This window comes from Poecilia latipinna, unplaced genomic scaffold, assembly GCF_001443285.1.
Source record: "Poecilia latipinna isolate Pla-1442-1.1 unplaced genomic scaffold, P_latipinna-1.0 Scaffold184, whole genome shotgun sequence".
Taxonomy (NCBI): Eukaryota; Metazoa; Chordata; class Actinopteri; order Cyprinodontiformes; family Poeciliidae; genus Poecilia; species Poecilia latipinna.
Genome location: NW_015112800.1, coordinates 115,542 through 133,729, shown reverse-complemented (window position 1 = coordinate 133,729; position 18,188 = coordinate 115,542). Strand labels below are relative to the sequence as shown.

The window sequence follows — 18,188 nt, the reverse complement described above, 5'->3', positions numbered from 1 at the left end:
ATGACATGTTTATGAAAGTGTCATGTCAGTCTTATTCACCCCCTTCAAATAAAATGTTACCAAAGTAAAAAGTACAACATAGTAAAAATACTCGTAAAAGTACAATTAAAAAAAAAAGCACACGTTTCTTATGCAACTGCGTAAAAGTAACTAGATACTTCTCAGCTCTGCTAAAAGACTTTCTGGTTTTTTAGAAGCAATAGAAACTAAAACAGAAGTACAAAAACATTCAAAATGTGAATTTTGTTCCTAATGTATCCCATTTAAAGCTTTTTAGTTTAAACTTAAAGTCTTAATTTTTGTCTAATGAGACTCCATCCACCGCTCTGCGTGGACAGCAGTAAATCATGGCAACGCTGATAATAAAAAACGTCAGTCGCTCTTCAACATCACAGGTCATAACTTCCAACGTCCATCATGGCGCCTCGAATGACGCAGCTGCAAAGGGTCAACATTGGACCATGTTACCAAGAAATCCTGGCTAAAGATCCTTCTGCATCATTAAATGTGGAGGCTGCAGTCGCTGTGACAGAGCAGTGAACATAAGTTGATTTAGGAAACATCCTGTTGAACGAGTCATTTCACAAACCGCCGCGCTACACGTCGTTCACAGCTTTATGTTGGAGCGATAAAGAAGCAGAAGAGTTCTCAGAGCACATGAATGCCGAAATAAAACATGCAAAAGCATCAAATTATTTCCATAATGGACATTAGTGCCAGAGAACATTGAAAGTGATTGACTTGGAAGAAGTGGAAAAAGAAATTCAGTCTCAAACGGGAGCAACAGGACATCCTGAACTTAATGAGGTCGTGGAGTTTTATGGAAAACGATGATTCAGTAAAGGGTTTTAAATTTCATGTTATACGAAGAACAAAATCCAGTCAGTGTCTCTGTTTTTCAGATCGCCTTAAAATAATTTTTTCGTCTATTTACTGCTTTTTTTCTCTCTTTTTACTCCCTGAGGACAGTTTGTTCCTCCAACAACTGGAGGAACGCTCCTGTTTGCCAACAGGAGTGGACGACACAATGACCAAGTCTCTTCAAAACATGCTTCTCAGTCATGGTTTTATTTAATTTCTAAAATAAAAGAATTTTAAATAATTTCTTCCAATTACCACACTGTAAAAAAACACCCAAAAGCATCTGTAATTTACTGTAAAATACCAGCAAATGTGGTTGTCAGAATTTTAGCGTATTAATATGGTGAAATTTAATTGTTGCATAAAATCTAAAAAATGAAGTCATTGTTACACAAACTGGTAATTTACTGTATTTTACCAGTAAAATGTGACCAATTTGACCCAATTTACTACCTAAATAGGGTAAAATGTTGTATTTACCATATAAATATGGGTTTTGCCATATTTTACACTGTAAAATTCTGCCATAAATCAGAGAAGTTTTTTTTTTTTTACAGTGTACATATTGGGATTTTAATGTTTGCATCCTTTTTCTCCTGTTTGGATGTTATTTTATTTTCTTGCTTAGATTAGACATATGCAAAGAGTTTAGTGAAGGGAACGGGCGTCTCTGATTGGTCTGACTGTGTCCGTGTTGCCGTGGCGACGGGGAACATTTTATTTCCCCAGGTTGTCGAATCTCCTGCGATGGAGCCGTAGTAGCCGGTAGTTTTAGCGTAGTTTTGTTGACCTTTGACCGTGTTGTGATTGTTTTTCAGGTTACTCCTGTCGTCCTCATGTTTTTGTGATGCAACCTGCTACCATTTTGTGCTGCATGAGGTTCTTATGAATGTAAATGGTTTGTTTTCATCTCCACATCCAGCCAAATTACGCTGACCTGGAAGCATTCTTATGTTTCTGTCACTGTAATCTGCTGCAGGTGTTTTTCAGTTCGACTCGTGACTTTTTGTTCCGAGAAAATTTAGGAAATTTGTTTTTGTCTTCTGGCCGAAATATTTCCCTAAAATTGTCCTCGTATTTTAAACTTCCCCAGCAGGATGTCATGAGAGGGGCTGATTGAAGACAGTGAAACCAAAAAAAACAGAACTGGTTAACAGAAAAACACAATTTTATTGTCTTTAAGAATAAACAGAATGTTTTCCTTTAAAAACCATTCTGTTAGGGTTAGACCTCATCTGTGAGATGAGGTCTTTCTTTCTTTGAGGAGTTTCTTCACTACGTCTGTCTTTATTTTACCAACTGATGTGATAACTTTACAGTTTAAATGTACATAAATATTCTGTACTATAATCCATCAAAGGATTGTTATTTTACCAACTCTGGGTTCATCTTTTGTCTTTTTACCAAAGACAAATGAGTAATCCTACAAACACTAAAATCTGATGTTACTCCATTTTTGTCTACATTTTGTGAAGAAGGAAGTTGCGCTCAGTGTCTTCTTCAGAGGTTTTTGTGTCGTTTTTTGGTGCAGCTCCCCCACAGGCGAGGAGGGGAACAAGGTTTTTTAAATGTTTGCATTGTTTGACACAGTGCAGTGTGAAAGTGAACCGCAGCTGCTGAAAATGTAATAAATGCTGCAATTTTGGTCCCAAATCAAACCGAGTCTACTGGATTATCAGGTGTGAAAACATCCTTGATGGATGAGTAGATGGTTGGGTGGGTCGTGTTTGGCTCCACTGCTTCCTCTAAGTGTTGCTCAGGCTTTCTGTTTTGCTCTGTGATTGTTGACAGATGTGGAGAAGCTATTGTGGTTCAGGCGGTAAGGCCGTCAAGTGTCAGAACGTCACAGGTGGAGACCATTAAAAAAAGGCATCTGTTCGTTTCTGTGTTCTGTTTCTCGTGCATGTTCCACTTCGTAAAAAAACAAAAAGTAAACCTTCTTGGACGGAAGGCTGTTTTGATCCTAAGCAAAAGACTAAATGTTCTCCCTGCAGTGGCGATGACACGAATAAATGAAAGTAACATGTTTGCCCGCGCAAACGATCCCAACTCTCGCTCATAAACATGCGTCAACCTGCAGAAACACGGCTTTCTGCATGGACTCAGTCTGATGCAAAATAATCAACTGTATCCGAGAAGAACTGATCAAACCGGCTGCAAAGTGAGTGGAAATGTAACCATGAGGAACGGTTTGGGCGGTCTGGATTATCCAGAACCCATGCACTTCCAGACATGCAGCTGTGACGATCCAACATTCCTGCCCTGGAGTATGTTTGCTTCACCTTTTGAAATGGTTTTGTTCTCCGTGTGTTAAAAGGTTTCCAGATGGTTAAAGAAACTACATCATCACCAGCCACTTTCATCACAGGTTGAGAGCATTTCATGAACTCCTGAAAAATATCTGAGATGCTTCAGTCACAGGAATCCAACCTGGAGGATTCAGGATGCTATGATGCTTAACTGGTTAAAGCTCCGACCAGTTAAAGCTCCGACCAGTTAAAGCTCAAATTTAGAACAAAAAAAATTGATTTGTAAATAATTAAAATATCAAAAACAGAAAAACTAATAAAAAGAAATGATGCACAACTAAAATATTTAACCGGTTAAAGAACATTAAGTTAAACTAAACGCTAATAATGATGATGAAATTAAAACGGTAAATAAATGTTTGAGGAATAGAATATTAAAATTTAACAGAAATTGAAAATATCAGTCGAAATCAGGGTGCAAATAAAATAGGAAGGATGCGTTAAATTAAAGATAAAAGCTATGAAAATATAAAATAGAAATTAGGAAAATTAAAAGTTAAATTACAAAAGAAAATTTTAAAATAAATTAAAAATATGCATTGAAAAGGAGTTTTACAACCATACATAAAATAAATAAGACAAAATATTAGGAAAATATTTATGCATGAAATGAAGTTATTGGTGCAATAGTTTGTTATTCAAGTATGAAATGAAAAAAACAATAAAATATTTGAAAAAATGTAAGTACAAGTGACAAACATTTGTAGAATTATTAAAATAAACTAAATGAGGATAAGAAAATATAATTTGACAAAGCAAAAGAAAGAGAGGCATTAAAACCAAGCGGTCCAGCCTCAAACGCAGCTGTGTTCTTTCTTTAACTGATCAGATTAAGATATTCTGGCTTAGACAGAAACTTCAGACGCTTTAATAAATTGATTTATCTGGAAGAGAAGAACATGTTGAGTCTGCAGATCCACTACAGTTTCAGATGTTTTCTCCTTAAAGTAAAATACTCAGAGCAAATTAAGACTCACCTGCTGCCTCTCTGTCGTCGTCCATCTTTAGTTTTTTTCCACCTTGAACCGTTTCAGAAATTAACACAAAGTTTCTCTGCGGCTCTTCTGCCTTAAAGTTCTTCGATTGAGCCGCTGCCGCCTGCAGGTGCGCCGCTGAGCGTGACCGTGTTTCACACAGAACCCGCTGCTCTCCCTGCAGCGGGTTGGACTGAGCAGCAGCTTTGGTCATCCATCTTCACGGGGAAAGATTTCAGCCCAAGAATGATTCCTTCATTTGAAGCTTCCTTCATTTGAAGCTGCACCTGCAGCAGGAATCTCCTGCTGCAGGTGCAGCTCAGCTTTTAGCGAGCGTTGGATAATTTAGTGGAACTGATTGGATCGTTTACGTTCCCCCTTTCACCTTTTGTGTGTCTGCCTGCTGTGAAACCTTCAACTTTCTGAATGCAGGAGTGTGTGTTGCATAAACACCTTAGCACCTGCCAGGACGTTCTGGCAGAAAGGTTCATGAACTGGACTTTTCCCTGCAGATCGACTCTGGTTCATGTTGCTCAAGCCGTTTCTAGATGTTTCTTCTGACATGGATCAATACATTTTCTCTACAGCACAGATCAATGAACATGCTGCACTGATTTACAGCGCTGTCACTTTAAATTTGTTAACAGGTGCAATCACAAAGCTAACTGTGTACAAGATGCCCCCAGAAAATGCAACAAAAGGAAAAAACTAAATGAAAAATAAACAGCAAATATGGAAGACTGTAAACTAATCAGAAAACTAACGCGTAACATTTCAGCAAGACAGAAGTTTGTTTTAAGAAACAAATTCTTTAATATTGATTAAAAAATACTAGTTTCACTGGCAGATTATTTCACTTGCAGTAAACATTTATTCAATATGAAATGATCAGCCAGTGGAACTGGAACTTTCTGATCAATATTAAGGAATTATTGACTAAAGATAAGCTCCTGTATATTTTTGAAGAGTTACTTGCAAGTTGTTTTGTGTTATTTCAGCCTGTTAAGACATTTCCACCAGAAACGAGAGTAAAAATACTGGCTAAGATTTTGGTTTTGCAGCGTCTTTAGTTTTCTTCTAGTATAATTTACTGGATGTTCTTGAATTCATGGCATTTAAATTTCCCTCTGCAAATTGTTACAAAGATTTTTTTTACAGTAAATTTTACTCTTTAGTTTTTCCAGCAAACATCAGTTAGAGCTGAAAATTTGTGTTTGAAATCCTCCCATCCTCATTTATGTTTTGTTTTTAGCAGAAGCTGGCTTATGAAGAATGAACAAATGAAAGTGTAATAGATTATCAGGGTGGAAAGTGAGACAGCCTGCTGCCTCTGGCACACACGTTTAGCATCAGCGCTCTAAACGACCAAACTTTGGCTCTCGCTGGCGTCTCCAGGTCGTTTTCATCCTGAGCAGCACCAGCTATTAGCACAGATTGATATGTGGGGTTTTATCTGCGTCACCCCTTGATCCAGCAGTGCTTCCGATCAGAGCCGTCTGATGCAGTCCCAGAGCATTAATAGGAAAAGAAACCCCCGAGGTTACATTTGAGTGTCAGTTTCCGAGTTTCTGACATAGTCGCCAGTGGAGATCGTCCCACAGATTAGCTTAATAATGCAGCGCGCCATCTGGAAGCCATCTTCTACGGATACAGTTTAGCAGATAAATTGTCCTCCAACTGTTTCCAATTTACAAGTTCAGCATCAGGAAAAGAGACTTCGTCACCGGGGTTTTTGTCCTCCCATCATGTCTGACCTGCAGTTGCTGAGACGGCATTTTTGTTTTCTCACAGCGTTTAATACCAGAAATGTAATTCAGCTGTTATTCAGAACAAAATGTGAAACTCTTACTAAGCATTTAGTGTTTATTTAGATTATTATGGCTTATAGGAAGCAGAGTTGGGAAGTAACAAGTTTTTTACTACCAAAAACTGGATGATAAAAGTCTTCAGTCTGGTGCTTTGGTCTCAACTGGCCCTTTTTTCCAAGGACAATTTTGCTTATAAAAATTTCATAATTAATTGCATTTTTTGTTTTTTGGTTGCTTAATTAATTTACTTTGGAATTTTAACATGTTTTCCAGTGTTAAAGGTTCTTTAGAAAAAGAAGTGTATTAATCTTTTAGAGTGTGTGCTTCCAATATACTATTGCTGTTTGAAGAAATGCATCAAAAACAACCAATCAGAGCCAGGGGAGGATCTTAGTGCTGTCAATCAAGCTCATGAACGTGCTTCCAAAAGTGCTAATGGTGAAGAAACAACTTACTGTTACAGAAAAATGTCATTGGTGGCTATACTAACTAGCCTTAGCATTCATGCAGCATAACGGAGAGCAAGGTAAAAAAGAGAAGGGTGATTGACAGCGATAAGACCCGCCTCCTGGCTCTGATTGGTTGTTTCCAGAAGGCAGTGGAGCTCAATTTTTTTTCTAAAATTATCTGTCAACAAATATGGAAAAACTTGATTTCAAGAGATTCTCGTTGAACGCAGAGAAAACTAGCAGTTTGTTATTTAATAATACTTTCTGCCACATTCCTGATCTTGATGTGTCTCAAAAAGAAAATGAGTCTAAAACAATAATCTGAGGAATCAAGAAAAGCTGCGTTTACACCAATATTAAATAAAAGCAGGACTGTCCTCATTTATTGGGTGAAACAGTGGATTTAGGAGGATAAATCAATCAATCAATCAAATTTTATTTGTATAGCACATTTCAGCAGCAAGGCATTTCAAGGTGCTTTACATAATTAAAGAAAAAAAATATAATAATAAGAACAGCATGTGACATTGAATAGTGATGCACACCACAGAATGCAGACTGATAAGCAGGGACTGAGCCTGCAGGCCCACATAATTGACTTGTGCAGCCCTGCTTTTCATCATGTGGCTGGAAAGTTGGGTTTAATTTGTTTTCCTCGGCGTGATGAGCTGATCTGAGCAAATGCTACTGTTGAGCAATTGTTGCGTTAAAATAACAAGACATCACACCACATTAGCAGAAAAGCAAATCAATGCAACTGATTTTGCATTTGTTGCAGAAACTGTATCAATAAGGAGACACATGGAATAGGAATCACCAGATTTATCAGCATCAGAATATCCATGAAAATTCAAAATATGAGAATCTGTGCAGCCAGTCGGGGGTTAACGAGGCTCAGCGTCCCGGGTTGGCCTCTGAGGTATGCAGGGTGCGTTTACGTCTGCTAAGGTTTTTTCAGGTAGAGCTGTTCCAAACTTCACATTAGTTATGGGCATTTATTGTTTTTGTCTTTATTATGAATATTTCTTATTTAATCTTTATCATGTTGATCATGTTATCATGAATCGCACTTTTTACCATTTTCTCCCACGTTGGCTCCATGAGAGCATCGATAAATATCGATAAAGCCCAATCATGTCTGAATTCAGTCGTGTGTAACTTTTCAAAATCCCAGCAAACCTTTGTTTTAGCAGGTTGCTAAGTCATGAAAAGCCTGGCGGCGTCTCCGTCCAGACTGAGCAAGAATCGATTAACCATTAGTTTCATATCAACTGATATCAATAATTGCCTATTGATAATTATTAACTAGTTTTTTGTTTTAAATATCTGAAATTCTGCCAAACTTTTCCCGTTTTATCCAGTTTTAACTCCCAAGTCATTATTTTTATGAAACCTTAAACTGCTGCTGCGCAAGTTACTCAACATGTTGTTGCTAGGCAACCAAAGAGTGAGTGAGTTGCTAGGTAACCAAAGAGTGAGTGAGTCAGTCAGTTAGTTGATTCCACCAACCTAGCTTAGCTAGCTGTGAGAGGTTGAGCAGCTAATACTTCTCTTCCCTCGTCGCCTCAGTCCCCAAACATGAAATCTGTAGAAAAGCTGAAGACAGGAAGCGTTTAGGACACTGGTGATGCCCAAGCATCTGTTTCAGAGATAACCAGACAAATCCAGGGATAAGTTATCCTCCTGACCTGCATACCTGTTCTGCAGCACACAATAACTCCCTCTAATCTATTTGCTTCGCCGAAATAATAACTGCACAGTTACTCCTCTCGCCTCATCCCCAAATTAACCCAAAGAGCTGGTGTGTTTTCCATATGCTGCTCGTTATCTGGATCTTTTATCATGTTTGAGGGCGATGCAGATGATGGAGCACGTGGTGGAGATTATCTTGACTAAAATCTTTCCAACCAAAGAAATGAGCTTCCTGTAAGTCCAGTAGTCACCACTACCAAGCTGGAGACAGAAAATATATCGCTGTTTGCTTTGCTAATGGGTTTGGGAGGTGAAATGTAAAGACGTTTATGTTCAAAAGTCAGAGATAGTTTGGTTTTTGAAGTGGGGTTATGAGGAGCCCCTATGATCAGGCAGTATCTTATCTGCAGCAGACAGCAGCTGTTGAAAACAGTTTGAAGAAGAAGGAAGAAATTATTGTGGCTAGTTTTCTGGCCGTTCACTAATCTTCAAGCGGCCTGACCTGCTGATTCAGATTTTGGTCGAAACATTTTTTTTTTTTTTTTTTTTTTAAAATTTGCTGAATTCAGCAAGAAAGTTACTGAGTTGACAACAGTGGGGTGATTACCTCACCTGGTTCCCATCTCATTTTCCTCCCTGCCTCTGTATGTAACCTGTTTTTTTATTGCTCGTTGTTGCATTCTGCTTGTTTTTTTCTTGTGTTTTTATTATTAAAGATGCTCCATTTCCATCACCAGCAGTTTCATTTGGATTTTCCTTCAAACGAAATCAGTCACAAACATTGAGACACTGGCAGGCCTGTTCCTAATGCAGACCATTACAGCAACGGTGACAGACTTGGAAACGTTATCAGAAACATATTTTTATTTTTAACAAACATGTGTGCTTCAAAAATATTTTTTGTCTTTAGAAAATACTCAAACAAGTCCAGATTGTCTGATTTGAAAATGTTTATTTTTTGGTCCCCGGACTGTAATTTGTGATTTTTCACACTTTTGGTTAATTTTATGTAGGAAGCCTTTTCAGATTTTTTTTCAGCTTTTTGAAAGTTGCCTTCATTTGACCTCGGAGCGTTTAACCGTGGGAACAACAGGAGCGCTGCACATATTTAACTTTGGTGGGAGAATTTACATTTCTGTCGCTGCATAATAAAGATCATTATCTGAACGTCCCGTCTGCTTATCGGGGCATGACTGCCGTAAAAATGTGGGCAATTTGTTCCTTTTTTTAAAAAAAGAAAACACACAGGGTTGTGTTTTAATAAAGTTTTTAAGTAAGTACACCCTGTTTGAGTAATGTTGGCAAAAAATATTTTTTGTTTTTGTAAATTATTTCCATCTAATCTCGAGGGAAGAAAAGCACACGATACATTTAGGGCTGAAATTATTAGTTGAATTAATTACTGAAATAATCGTCAACTAACTTAGTGATTGGTTAATTACTAACTGCAGCATACAGACAGAAAAAAAATGCAGTCGTAATTATTCCAAAACTGTACAAAAAATATATTAGTTTTTCATTTAAGATTAAAAAAAGCCTTTGTCTGTAAATATGTTTTATGTAAAACTCCTCAAGTGGCAGTTTTGGCTTCGCCCAGTTAAAAACAAATGTATGTTAGGCAAAAAAATGTTTTTCTTGTTTAAAAAGGGGGATTTATTTATTTATTTGCTTTTTTAATGTAATTCCAACATTTATGGTGTTGAATGAAAAATCTGTAAAATGTGCTATTTTTTCAAACGACTAATTGTCAGAATAATTGATTATTAAAATAATAATAATAATAATAATAATAATTAAGTTGCAGCCCTGCTTCCTAGTCGTCGTTCTTTCTCTGTGATTTCTGGACTTTAATCAAGTAAGAGTAAAACAGTATTTGGTAAAAAGCCTACTCGTTCTGAGTAACTGATCAAATTATTAATCATTTACGCTAACTGGATCATCTCAAGGTGAGATGTATCGGAAACATAACAGCACCTCCTTTAACACCACTTTGCACATCTAGATTAAATCTTAGCTCAGACTGAGATTAAACTCCAGCCGTTAAATCGGGGTGTTGGAGGCATGAGCTGCACGTCGTACATTTAATCTTCTCCGTCTGTCCCGTCTCTTGCAGGCCTGTTTCTGATGGCTCCCGTTCTGATGGCCTCCACGCCTGCCAGCATGTGCACGCCCCTCAAGACGCTCAACGACAGCCTGAGCCACAGGCGACGGTACATGGTAAGACGAGGCGACGTAAAAATGGACCGGAACCGATCCTGAAGCAATGAGCATGAATAAAATCCTACATCTGTTAACGGTTTCCTCTAAAATGGTGTTGGGATGCAAAACAGTTCAAAGCCCTAAAACTTTACTGCATGTGATAAAGGGGTCAATAAAGAAGCAATAAAAACGGTTTAAAACATTAAAACATGTTTAAAACATTAAAACAATTCAAGCAAGTTCACCACAAAAACACAAAATCTTAAGTATTTTTGTGTCACTTACGAAGACATTTTCCTACTAGTGAAATAATCTGCCAGCAGAACTAATACTTATCAATATTCAGGAATTACTGACTTAAAATAAGCTCCTGTATCTTGTGAGTTTTGTGTTAATTCGAGTGTAATAAGATATTTGAACTAGAAACTAAGCAATAAATACTTAGAGCAGGATGCTAAAGGTGTTTCCAGCAACCGTAAACGTGAAGCTTTTAGTCAAGCAGCAGGATAATCTGAAGCTGCAGAGTTTGCTAAACATTTACGTTTCTGAAACTTTTCTCCTTTTGATTTAATGACAGACATTTTAAAGGATTTTATCTCTCCGTTTCTCTGTTTCAGAAGCACAACTTTCCCATCAACTACTTCATCCGAGTTCACCACGAGGAAATCTTTAAGCTGTCAAATATCAGCAAAATGGTATGAATCAAGATTTTTATAGTTTCACCGCAGAGTTCAGTTTGGTGCAGAGTGGTTGTATCGGAGCGGATGCAGAACATTAAGTTCTACAAATTTACTGTCCTGTTCAAATGCCTGGACTTTGCTCCAGTGATAAGTCTTACGAATGATTGTTGTGCTATGGGTCTGGTTTCATGCCTCTAATTTTGAGATTTCTAAATTAAACATTAGTGGAAATGTATTATTTTAATGTTTTAATATGCCAACTGTACCCTGTTCTCAGAAATTAAAGGTGGACGGACTGGATGAGCTGGTTCTCCAGAGGCTGTGGTTTCAAGTCAACCAAGGCGTCTTAAAAAAGGTACGTTTCCATTCAGTTTATATAGGCACTGAAAAACTCCACGACGACAAACATTTAGCAAACATCTGCCAATGCTAACAGGACAGAGACAGCTTGGATCTGGTTCTGTCCCTCTGTTTTCCACAGAGACAAAGTCAAGGGCAGGTCAAGTTTATTTTTCTGGAACATTTCAGAAACAAGTCAGTTCAAAGCTCTTCCCATAATAAAAGCAACACAGTAACCAGTTATGTTGGGAAAGGCAAACAAGCAAAAACATCACATTCTGTCAAATTTCATCCCCAAAATGATCAGGATTCATCAAATATTGAAGACTAGAATTAATCAATGTTCCAGTTATGAATCAAAGCCAACTCTAAACAGATGGGTGTTTAGTGTAGTTTTAAAGGAACTCAGTGTTTCGGCTGTTTTGAAGTTTTCTGGAAGTTTGTTCCAGAAAACTTATGGAACAAACTTCCAGAAGTTTGTTCTGGAAGTTTGTTCCAGAACAAACCAGAAAATGCATTTGTGGTGCATAGAAGCTGAATGCTGCTTCTCCATGTTTGGTTCTGGTTTTGGGATGCAGAGCAGAATCAGAACCAGAACACCTGAGGGACCTGGGAGGTTCATACAACACCAGCAGATCTTCAAGATGTTCAGTGATTTATAAACCAACAGTCTATTCTCTGAGCTGACAGTTCCTCTAGATCTCGCTGAGACATTAGTGTTCCAATCCTGGAAATGTTCTTCAGGTGACAGAAGGCCAACTTTGTTACCGTCTTTATGTGATTCTGAAGGTTCAGTAGGTGATGTCGTAATGTAGAGCAGTGTATCATCTGCATATAATGGAAACTAATCTTATTGTTAAAATCTGAGCTAATATGGGTGTGTAGATTAGTCAAACTCTGTTTTTATTTATTGATGCCAAAATGAAAAAGGTGTGACTGAAAAGAAGAAAGTCCATCCTCTTTTCAGGATGGACTTTCCTCCTGAAAAGAGGATTGACTTTAGATACTGTGCTACTCCCATGGTATCTAAAATGGGGGGAATAGCAGGCAGTAAGTAGCATGAACATTTCCATAAAAGCAAGAGTTTTGGTGGTTTTCTGCTCTGAAGTATACAGATGGTCCAATATGGAAAAACATCAGCAAGGAGCTCAATGTGGGAAGCATTATAAGACTACTGCTTCAACAATTCAAAGTTCATCATTCTGCAGAGAGGGAGATTATTCACCACAGGAAAGTATTTAAAACATCTGCCAGCCTTCCCAGGAATGGATGACCCAGTTTAATTGCAGGAAACCCAGAGAGCTCCATCTCAGAACCCACATGCCTCAGTTAGCAGGTTTAGTGTTAAAGTTCATGATGGGGCAACTAGGAAAAGACTGAACAAGTATGGCATTTTCACAGGGTTGAATTACAAAGGCTCTTATGGCGTCACATTCCTGCCAAAAACACTGAGGAGCTTAGTAACCAATCACATCACCACACTTATTGAGAGAGCAGGTATTCTCACTCATCTGAAACAAACTTCCAGAGAACTACAAAACAGCTGAAACACTGATTCACTTTGAATTAAGGCTGTTTAACGTTGCCTTTGATTCATACCAACTGGAAAACTGATCAACATATTTGAAGTGTATTTGCTTGATGGTTTTGATGATGGTATTTGACAAAATGTAATGCTTATCGTTTCATAAATTATGACTGTATTTAAACCTTTTTGAACTGCCTTGTTGCTGAACCATACAAATAAACTTGGCTCATTTATTTGCCGGTTCATGAACGCAGCACAGTGAGCGATAAAACGCTGAAAAATTGTGGTCGCTCTCTGTGTTTAGTGGGCGCGTCTGGGAAACGCTTCTGATTGATCTGATTTTGGCCTAAAATTTAAAAAAAAAGAGAAGGAGGTGGAGGAAAGAAGGGGAAAAAAAGTTTTTCCTTTCCACACATTTTTTGGTTTGTATTCTTCTGCTTCCGCTTTGTTTTCTTCTTCTATGCTTTAAATCCATGACACATCCTCCCTACAGTCAATAAGAGGAGCTGCTGCTCTCTTACTGATATGACTAAGGAATTTGAATTAATTTGAGGTATTAGAGCATTTAATTCCCCTTCGGGATCAATAAAGTATCTTTGAATTTTAATTTGAAATACACCAGCTGGAGGGGGAATGTTTTATTACTTGCAGTGGTGCATTAATTGGCCCGTGAATAAATGGAAATATTATGCACTCATTTTTGAAAAAAATGCACTGTTGTGGTTCCTTATTCGGCTCCTCAAGATTTTTGGTGGGAATGTGATACCATAGACTTCTTCTCTCTAATAAAAATCATTAAAAGAGAGGTGGCAGTTTTTTTTTCTTTCCAAAATCACTTTTGGCAAAAGTGTCTTCAGCCATAATTTTAGGAAAGTGACGATATCGCAGCTTGACTTACGTTTGCAAACACAACATATCAGCACCAACTATGAAGCACGGCGATGGCGGTATAATGTATAATGGTTTGCCATATTTTTTTGTGCATACTGTTGGCATTGAGTGGAAAAGAAACCAGTATTATTTGACAGATGAAGTTTGGCCCAAACAGGACGATGATCCCAAACAACAAGTTGACTGAAGCAGAAAAACATCCAAGTAAAGTGGCCCAGTCAAAGTACAGACCACTTTCTGATTAAAATGTTGTGTAAAATCAAACGTCTAACTTTTGATTAGAGGATGGCAGTGAAAGATGTTAAACAGACACACCAGCCGAAGTGGTAGAGCCAGACCCATTCAGATCATCTCAGACAGAAATTATTTATTCTTTCGTGTTTTTAACCCAACCGATTAATCCTTATCCGTCTCTGCATGCCAGCACATGCAGCTCACACCAGTTTTCCCACCTTCGCCGGATCAACAAAGCCTTTTTCCTTCTCCAAAATACATTAAATGATTTGTTAAATCTGGTCTAAATGTTCCAGATTTCTGCGATAAACCGATGTGACTCTTTGTTCAGGCAGGCTCTGTGACTCGCTCTTGAGAATCACACGTCAGGAATTACCGGCATAAATTCAGACCACTTATGAAAAATAGCTTCCCCTAACTGCATTTGACTGAGTTGTAACCTAATAGCGGCTGGTATTTGGAGCTAAGTGAGTTGATCAGTTATTTCAGGCAGCTGCAGCGCATCAGTCCAGCGCAGAGTGTTTCATATCTCAAGAATTTATTATTGCTCTTTGCTGTTGGAAACATGGAAACTCATGTTGCGCTCCAGTGGTTCCAGTTGCGCAAGTAAACACGTTGTGGGAACATTTTGACTCTGTATAATGCATTTTCCAAACTAGTAACTTCCTGTTTTCTTACAAGGAATTCACCAATTTTATTTTCAAACGCTGTTTAAAACGCCAATCAATCTGTCAATTAATTTCTTCCATTTTGCACAAATCATCTGTCAGGCTCTTTAACACGGTTAAAATAAACGCAATGTGTAAAAACTGAGAACCCCGTCGTGATTAATGCTCGAGGATGCGTTCATCTTCTCCAGAGTCGGTCTGTCACACGGCTTGTTTGAAACGGCCGACGCTGCTGCTGGCGTGGCTCCAGGTTAGATCACCACTTTGTCCTATAACTAACAGTTGGTTTCGCAAGCACATGATATGATCACACCTTTTCTTTGGTGGAAAAAATGAACAAATAAAACAAGTTCCTTATCTGTGTAATGTCAACCTACGGGGTTTTAGAACAATAAATGTTTTGGGGTTTTTTCCAGCCTTTTTGGGTTTTTTTTTAAATGTAAACAGCACATTAACAGTGTCATGGTGACACAAATGTATTCCTATTTCTTTGTATTTATTAATGAAAACTTTTAATGCAACTGCTCCTCAGATACACATTCAAACTACATTTTTGCAGGTGAGTAAGTCAACATTTTTGACAATGCCCTCTTAAATAAGAGGTCAAAATACAATCCCTACCGTTTACTTTTGGTTTCTGGTTTGCTCCTCCCCCTAAAAAACATTTTTTTGGACTGACTTTAATGAGATTTTAGTGAAAACTGTGCGCTTTTTGAAGCTCCATAGCTCGACTTCACTTTCCAGCAGAAACACAGTTTGATATTTAAACAGTTCAAAGAAATTTGGACTTTTATGAACCGCATTGTCGTTTCAATACCTTTTTATGGTTTTACATAATCACAAGTTTAATGATTTTTCTCACCTGTTCAGTTTACAGTATGATGATGTCACACACTTTAGAGATTTTGCCCCTGTGAAATATGAAGTTCACTAAACTTAAACTACTTTAATGCTCACAGTTTCATCTCCATATGCAGTTTGTACATCAAACTTGTTTCCTTCTACTCTCTTTCAGTGTGTCTGACTCTCATTGATGTCGGTCTTACACTTTTCTGACAAATTGAGTGCAGATGGCTCCCACCCAGACTCCTATTAGATATCAGGTCTTTTTTTTTTTTTACCAAACTGGAACTGGAGGGACTTTTTATCACCTCACATCTGCAACTTAAAAAACCGTACACAGATAGAAATCTGCCTGTGAAGCAGAACGTTCACACACTCTCGGTTCAAGTCTTTAGTTACTTTAACTTATAGTTTTTAAACGGCAGCTATTTGTTTGAGGTTTACTTTCTTGTCTCTTGTGGTGGGAAAAAAACAGAATTGAGCGGAATCACCATAGCAACCAGTGACTCAGCTTTTTCTGACTCTCTGCTTCTTGCATTACTCAGCAGCTTTTTGTTTCTCACAGTAATCCATCATCAGTATCAGAAAACAGTACATACTCGATCTTCAAACAGTAAAATTTGACATTTTTGTTCTGTACACACTCAAAAGACTTTATGGTGATTGAATAAACCAGAGGTTATTCCATTTATGCCTTTAGTTGTAATAAAAATGTGAGTACCAATAGAACATGGTAAACAATGTTGATTACAGCATAAAAGACCATCGTATGAATTGAGAAACATGGATATTTGTCTACATTCAGTCTCTCAGGACTTAAAGTCCTGAACAGGTTAGAGCGGAGGAGGAGTTGAGCAATTAGACAAAAATAATTACTTTAGCAACCATTAATTTTTACAGAGACCTGCAGGAGAATAAAATCCAACTTAACATTTCCATCTGACAGCAAATACATGTTTCTCATCTGACGTCACTTCTGGGAACTTTGCAGCTGACAGCCATCTTGGTAGGCATCGCAGGTAACTGATGACAGCTGCTATGGAGTTGCTATGAAAACAGCAAGTCACAAGTTTAGAACTAGCTCTCTATTCCTATCCAACTTATAAACAACAGAAGTACATTACAACTATTATTTGATTACAGTTGGGTACTCTACTTTCTTTTTGTTGGTTTTGAAGCCATGGTTTATGTATGCTTTGCCTACCTAGATGGCGAATCACTTCTGGTTCAGACTTGTGGGAACTATGTATCAACAGGTTTTCTTGAGTTTTATGCTTCTTCCATCACTAAGTGATCATGCCAAATTAAAGGAGCTATAAACTGAAAATGGGTTCCTATTTCAGATCATCCGGGTATTGCCGGAGAGGCATCCTTCGCGTCCGTACACGGCGGAGCTGGAGAGACGGTTCAGGGATGCTGAGGGAGTCTTTGTTCAGTCACATCCTCCTGAGGTAAGACCGAGTTCACGTTTGCTCCGCAGCTGCGCTCACATTCTCCCAAAATTAACCAATTCACTAACTAATGTCATCTGTTTAATATCAGGAACTAATTCTCTTATTGATGGAAACCTAAGTGCAGCTTCTGTTTATGATTGAAAACAAGAGTTCAGGGACGGTGAATGTACAAGATGCAGCGTCTGATTATTCAGTAAAGTGCAAATGAGGGAATAAATACCAGTTCTGTCTGCAGGTTTTCCTTTTATAACGGCTTATCTGTGCTGGGATTTGTTTTTAAATCCAATATTTTAATCCAGTTTAGACTATTTTCCAAAAGCGGGGCGTGCATTAATCACCACGGCCCCCCTGCAGACAGCAGCACACAGGAACCCTGCAGCCGCAGGAGGCAGAGTCTGGAGCAAAGCTGATCCCATCTCTGATCCTGGATTCATATCTCGCTCATCCTCTCGTGATTTGTAGTTTCAAGTATTTCTTCTGTTCATGTCTTTAATGAATGATTTGTTTAACAGACAAATATAGCATTGCAAAATAGAGGCTCTTTTGTTGGCCCTGAATGTTTTCCCGTCGATGACCTCAGGTACTTTTATCTCCCTCAAACATTAGGATCTCAGACTGCCTTGGTCACAATGCTGAAATATTTTATCTGTTCGTCATGAGCAGTACTAGTAATGACCTGAAATCACATTAAACGTTGAGTTTTTTAATCTTCTAGCTATTTTAAAACTGTAATTACATTTCTGAAAGAACTGTGGAGTCCTCCTTAAAATTGAATTAAATTCAGTTTATTTATTTAGCACCAATTCACAATGAACCTCGTCCTGGGCCTCCTTAAAAGTCTTTTTGTATGAAATCATTCTGAATGTGGAGCCCAGACTCTCTGGTTTGTTTCGTACGCAGAAAAAGAAAAAATATTACAGACAAATGTCTTAAAATTAATTTCGGCTTCAGATAAAAAGAATTAAAATTTGGAGGGGCCAATCGCAGAAATGTTTTCATGCAGTTGGTTCCAAAGTTCAGGAGTAAAAAATACTTTGAGCAGCAGCTCGAAGTTTATGTACATCAAAGATCGACCTGAAGGTGTCCAATTATGCTTCTGTGAACAGGTTAGGACAGGTCTGTGGGCCACCAAGACATGTTTGTTACATTTTTTGCACTAAATCATTCTTACTGAGATTTTAGTTTGATCAATAATGCCTATTTTGGGCTCCTTTCAGAATGAGCTGTTTTAAGGCATCTTGTTGCTTTAAATGAAATAA

The 18,188-nt window shown here is 37.9% G+C and overlaps 1 protein-coding gene across 1 annotated transcript in view; it reads left to right on the top strand.

Annotated features, from left to right (window-relative positions):
- The window catches only part of il34 (interleukin 34), a 58,635-nt gene that overhangs the window by 32,836 nt on the left and 7,611 nt on the right, over positions 1-18,188 (top strand). Inside the window, exons 3-6 of the mRNA XM_015030499.1 lie at positions 10,207-10,310; positions 10,910-10,987; positions 11,250-11,327; positions 16,819-16,926. Coding sequence (XP_014885985.1) covers positions 10,207-10,310; positions 10,910-10,987; positions 11,250-11,327; positions 16,819-16,926 — 368 coding nt within the window. The remainder of the gene's footprint in view (positions 1-10,206; positions 10,311-10,909; positions 10,988-11,249; positions 11,328-16,818; positions 16,927-18,188) is intronic.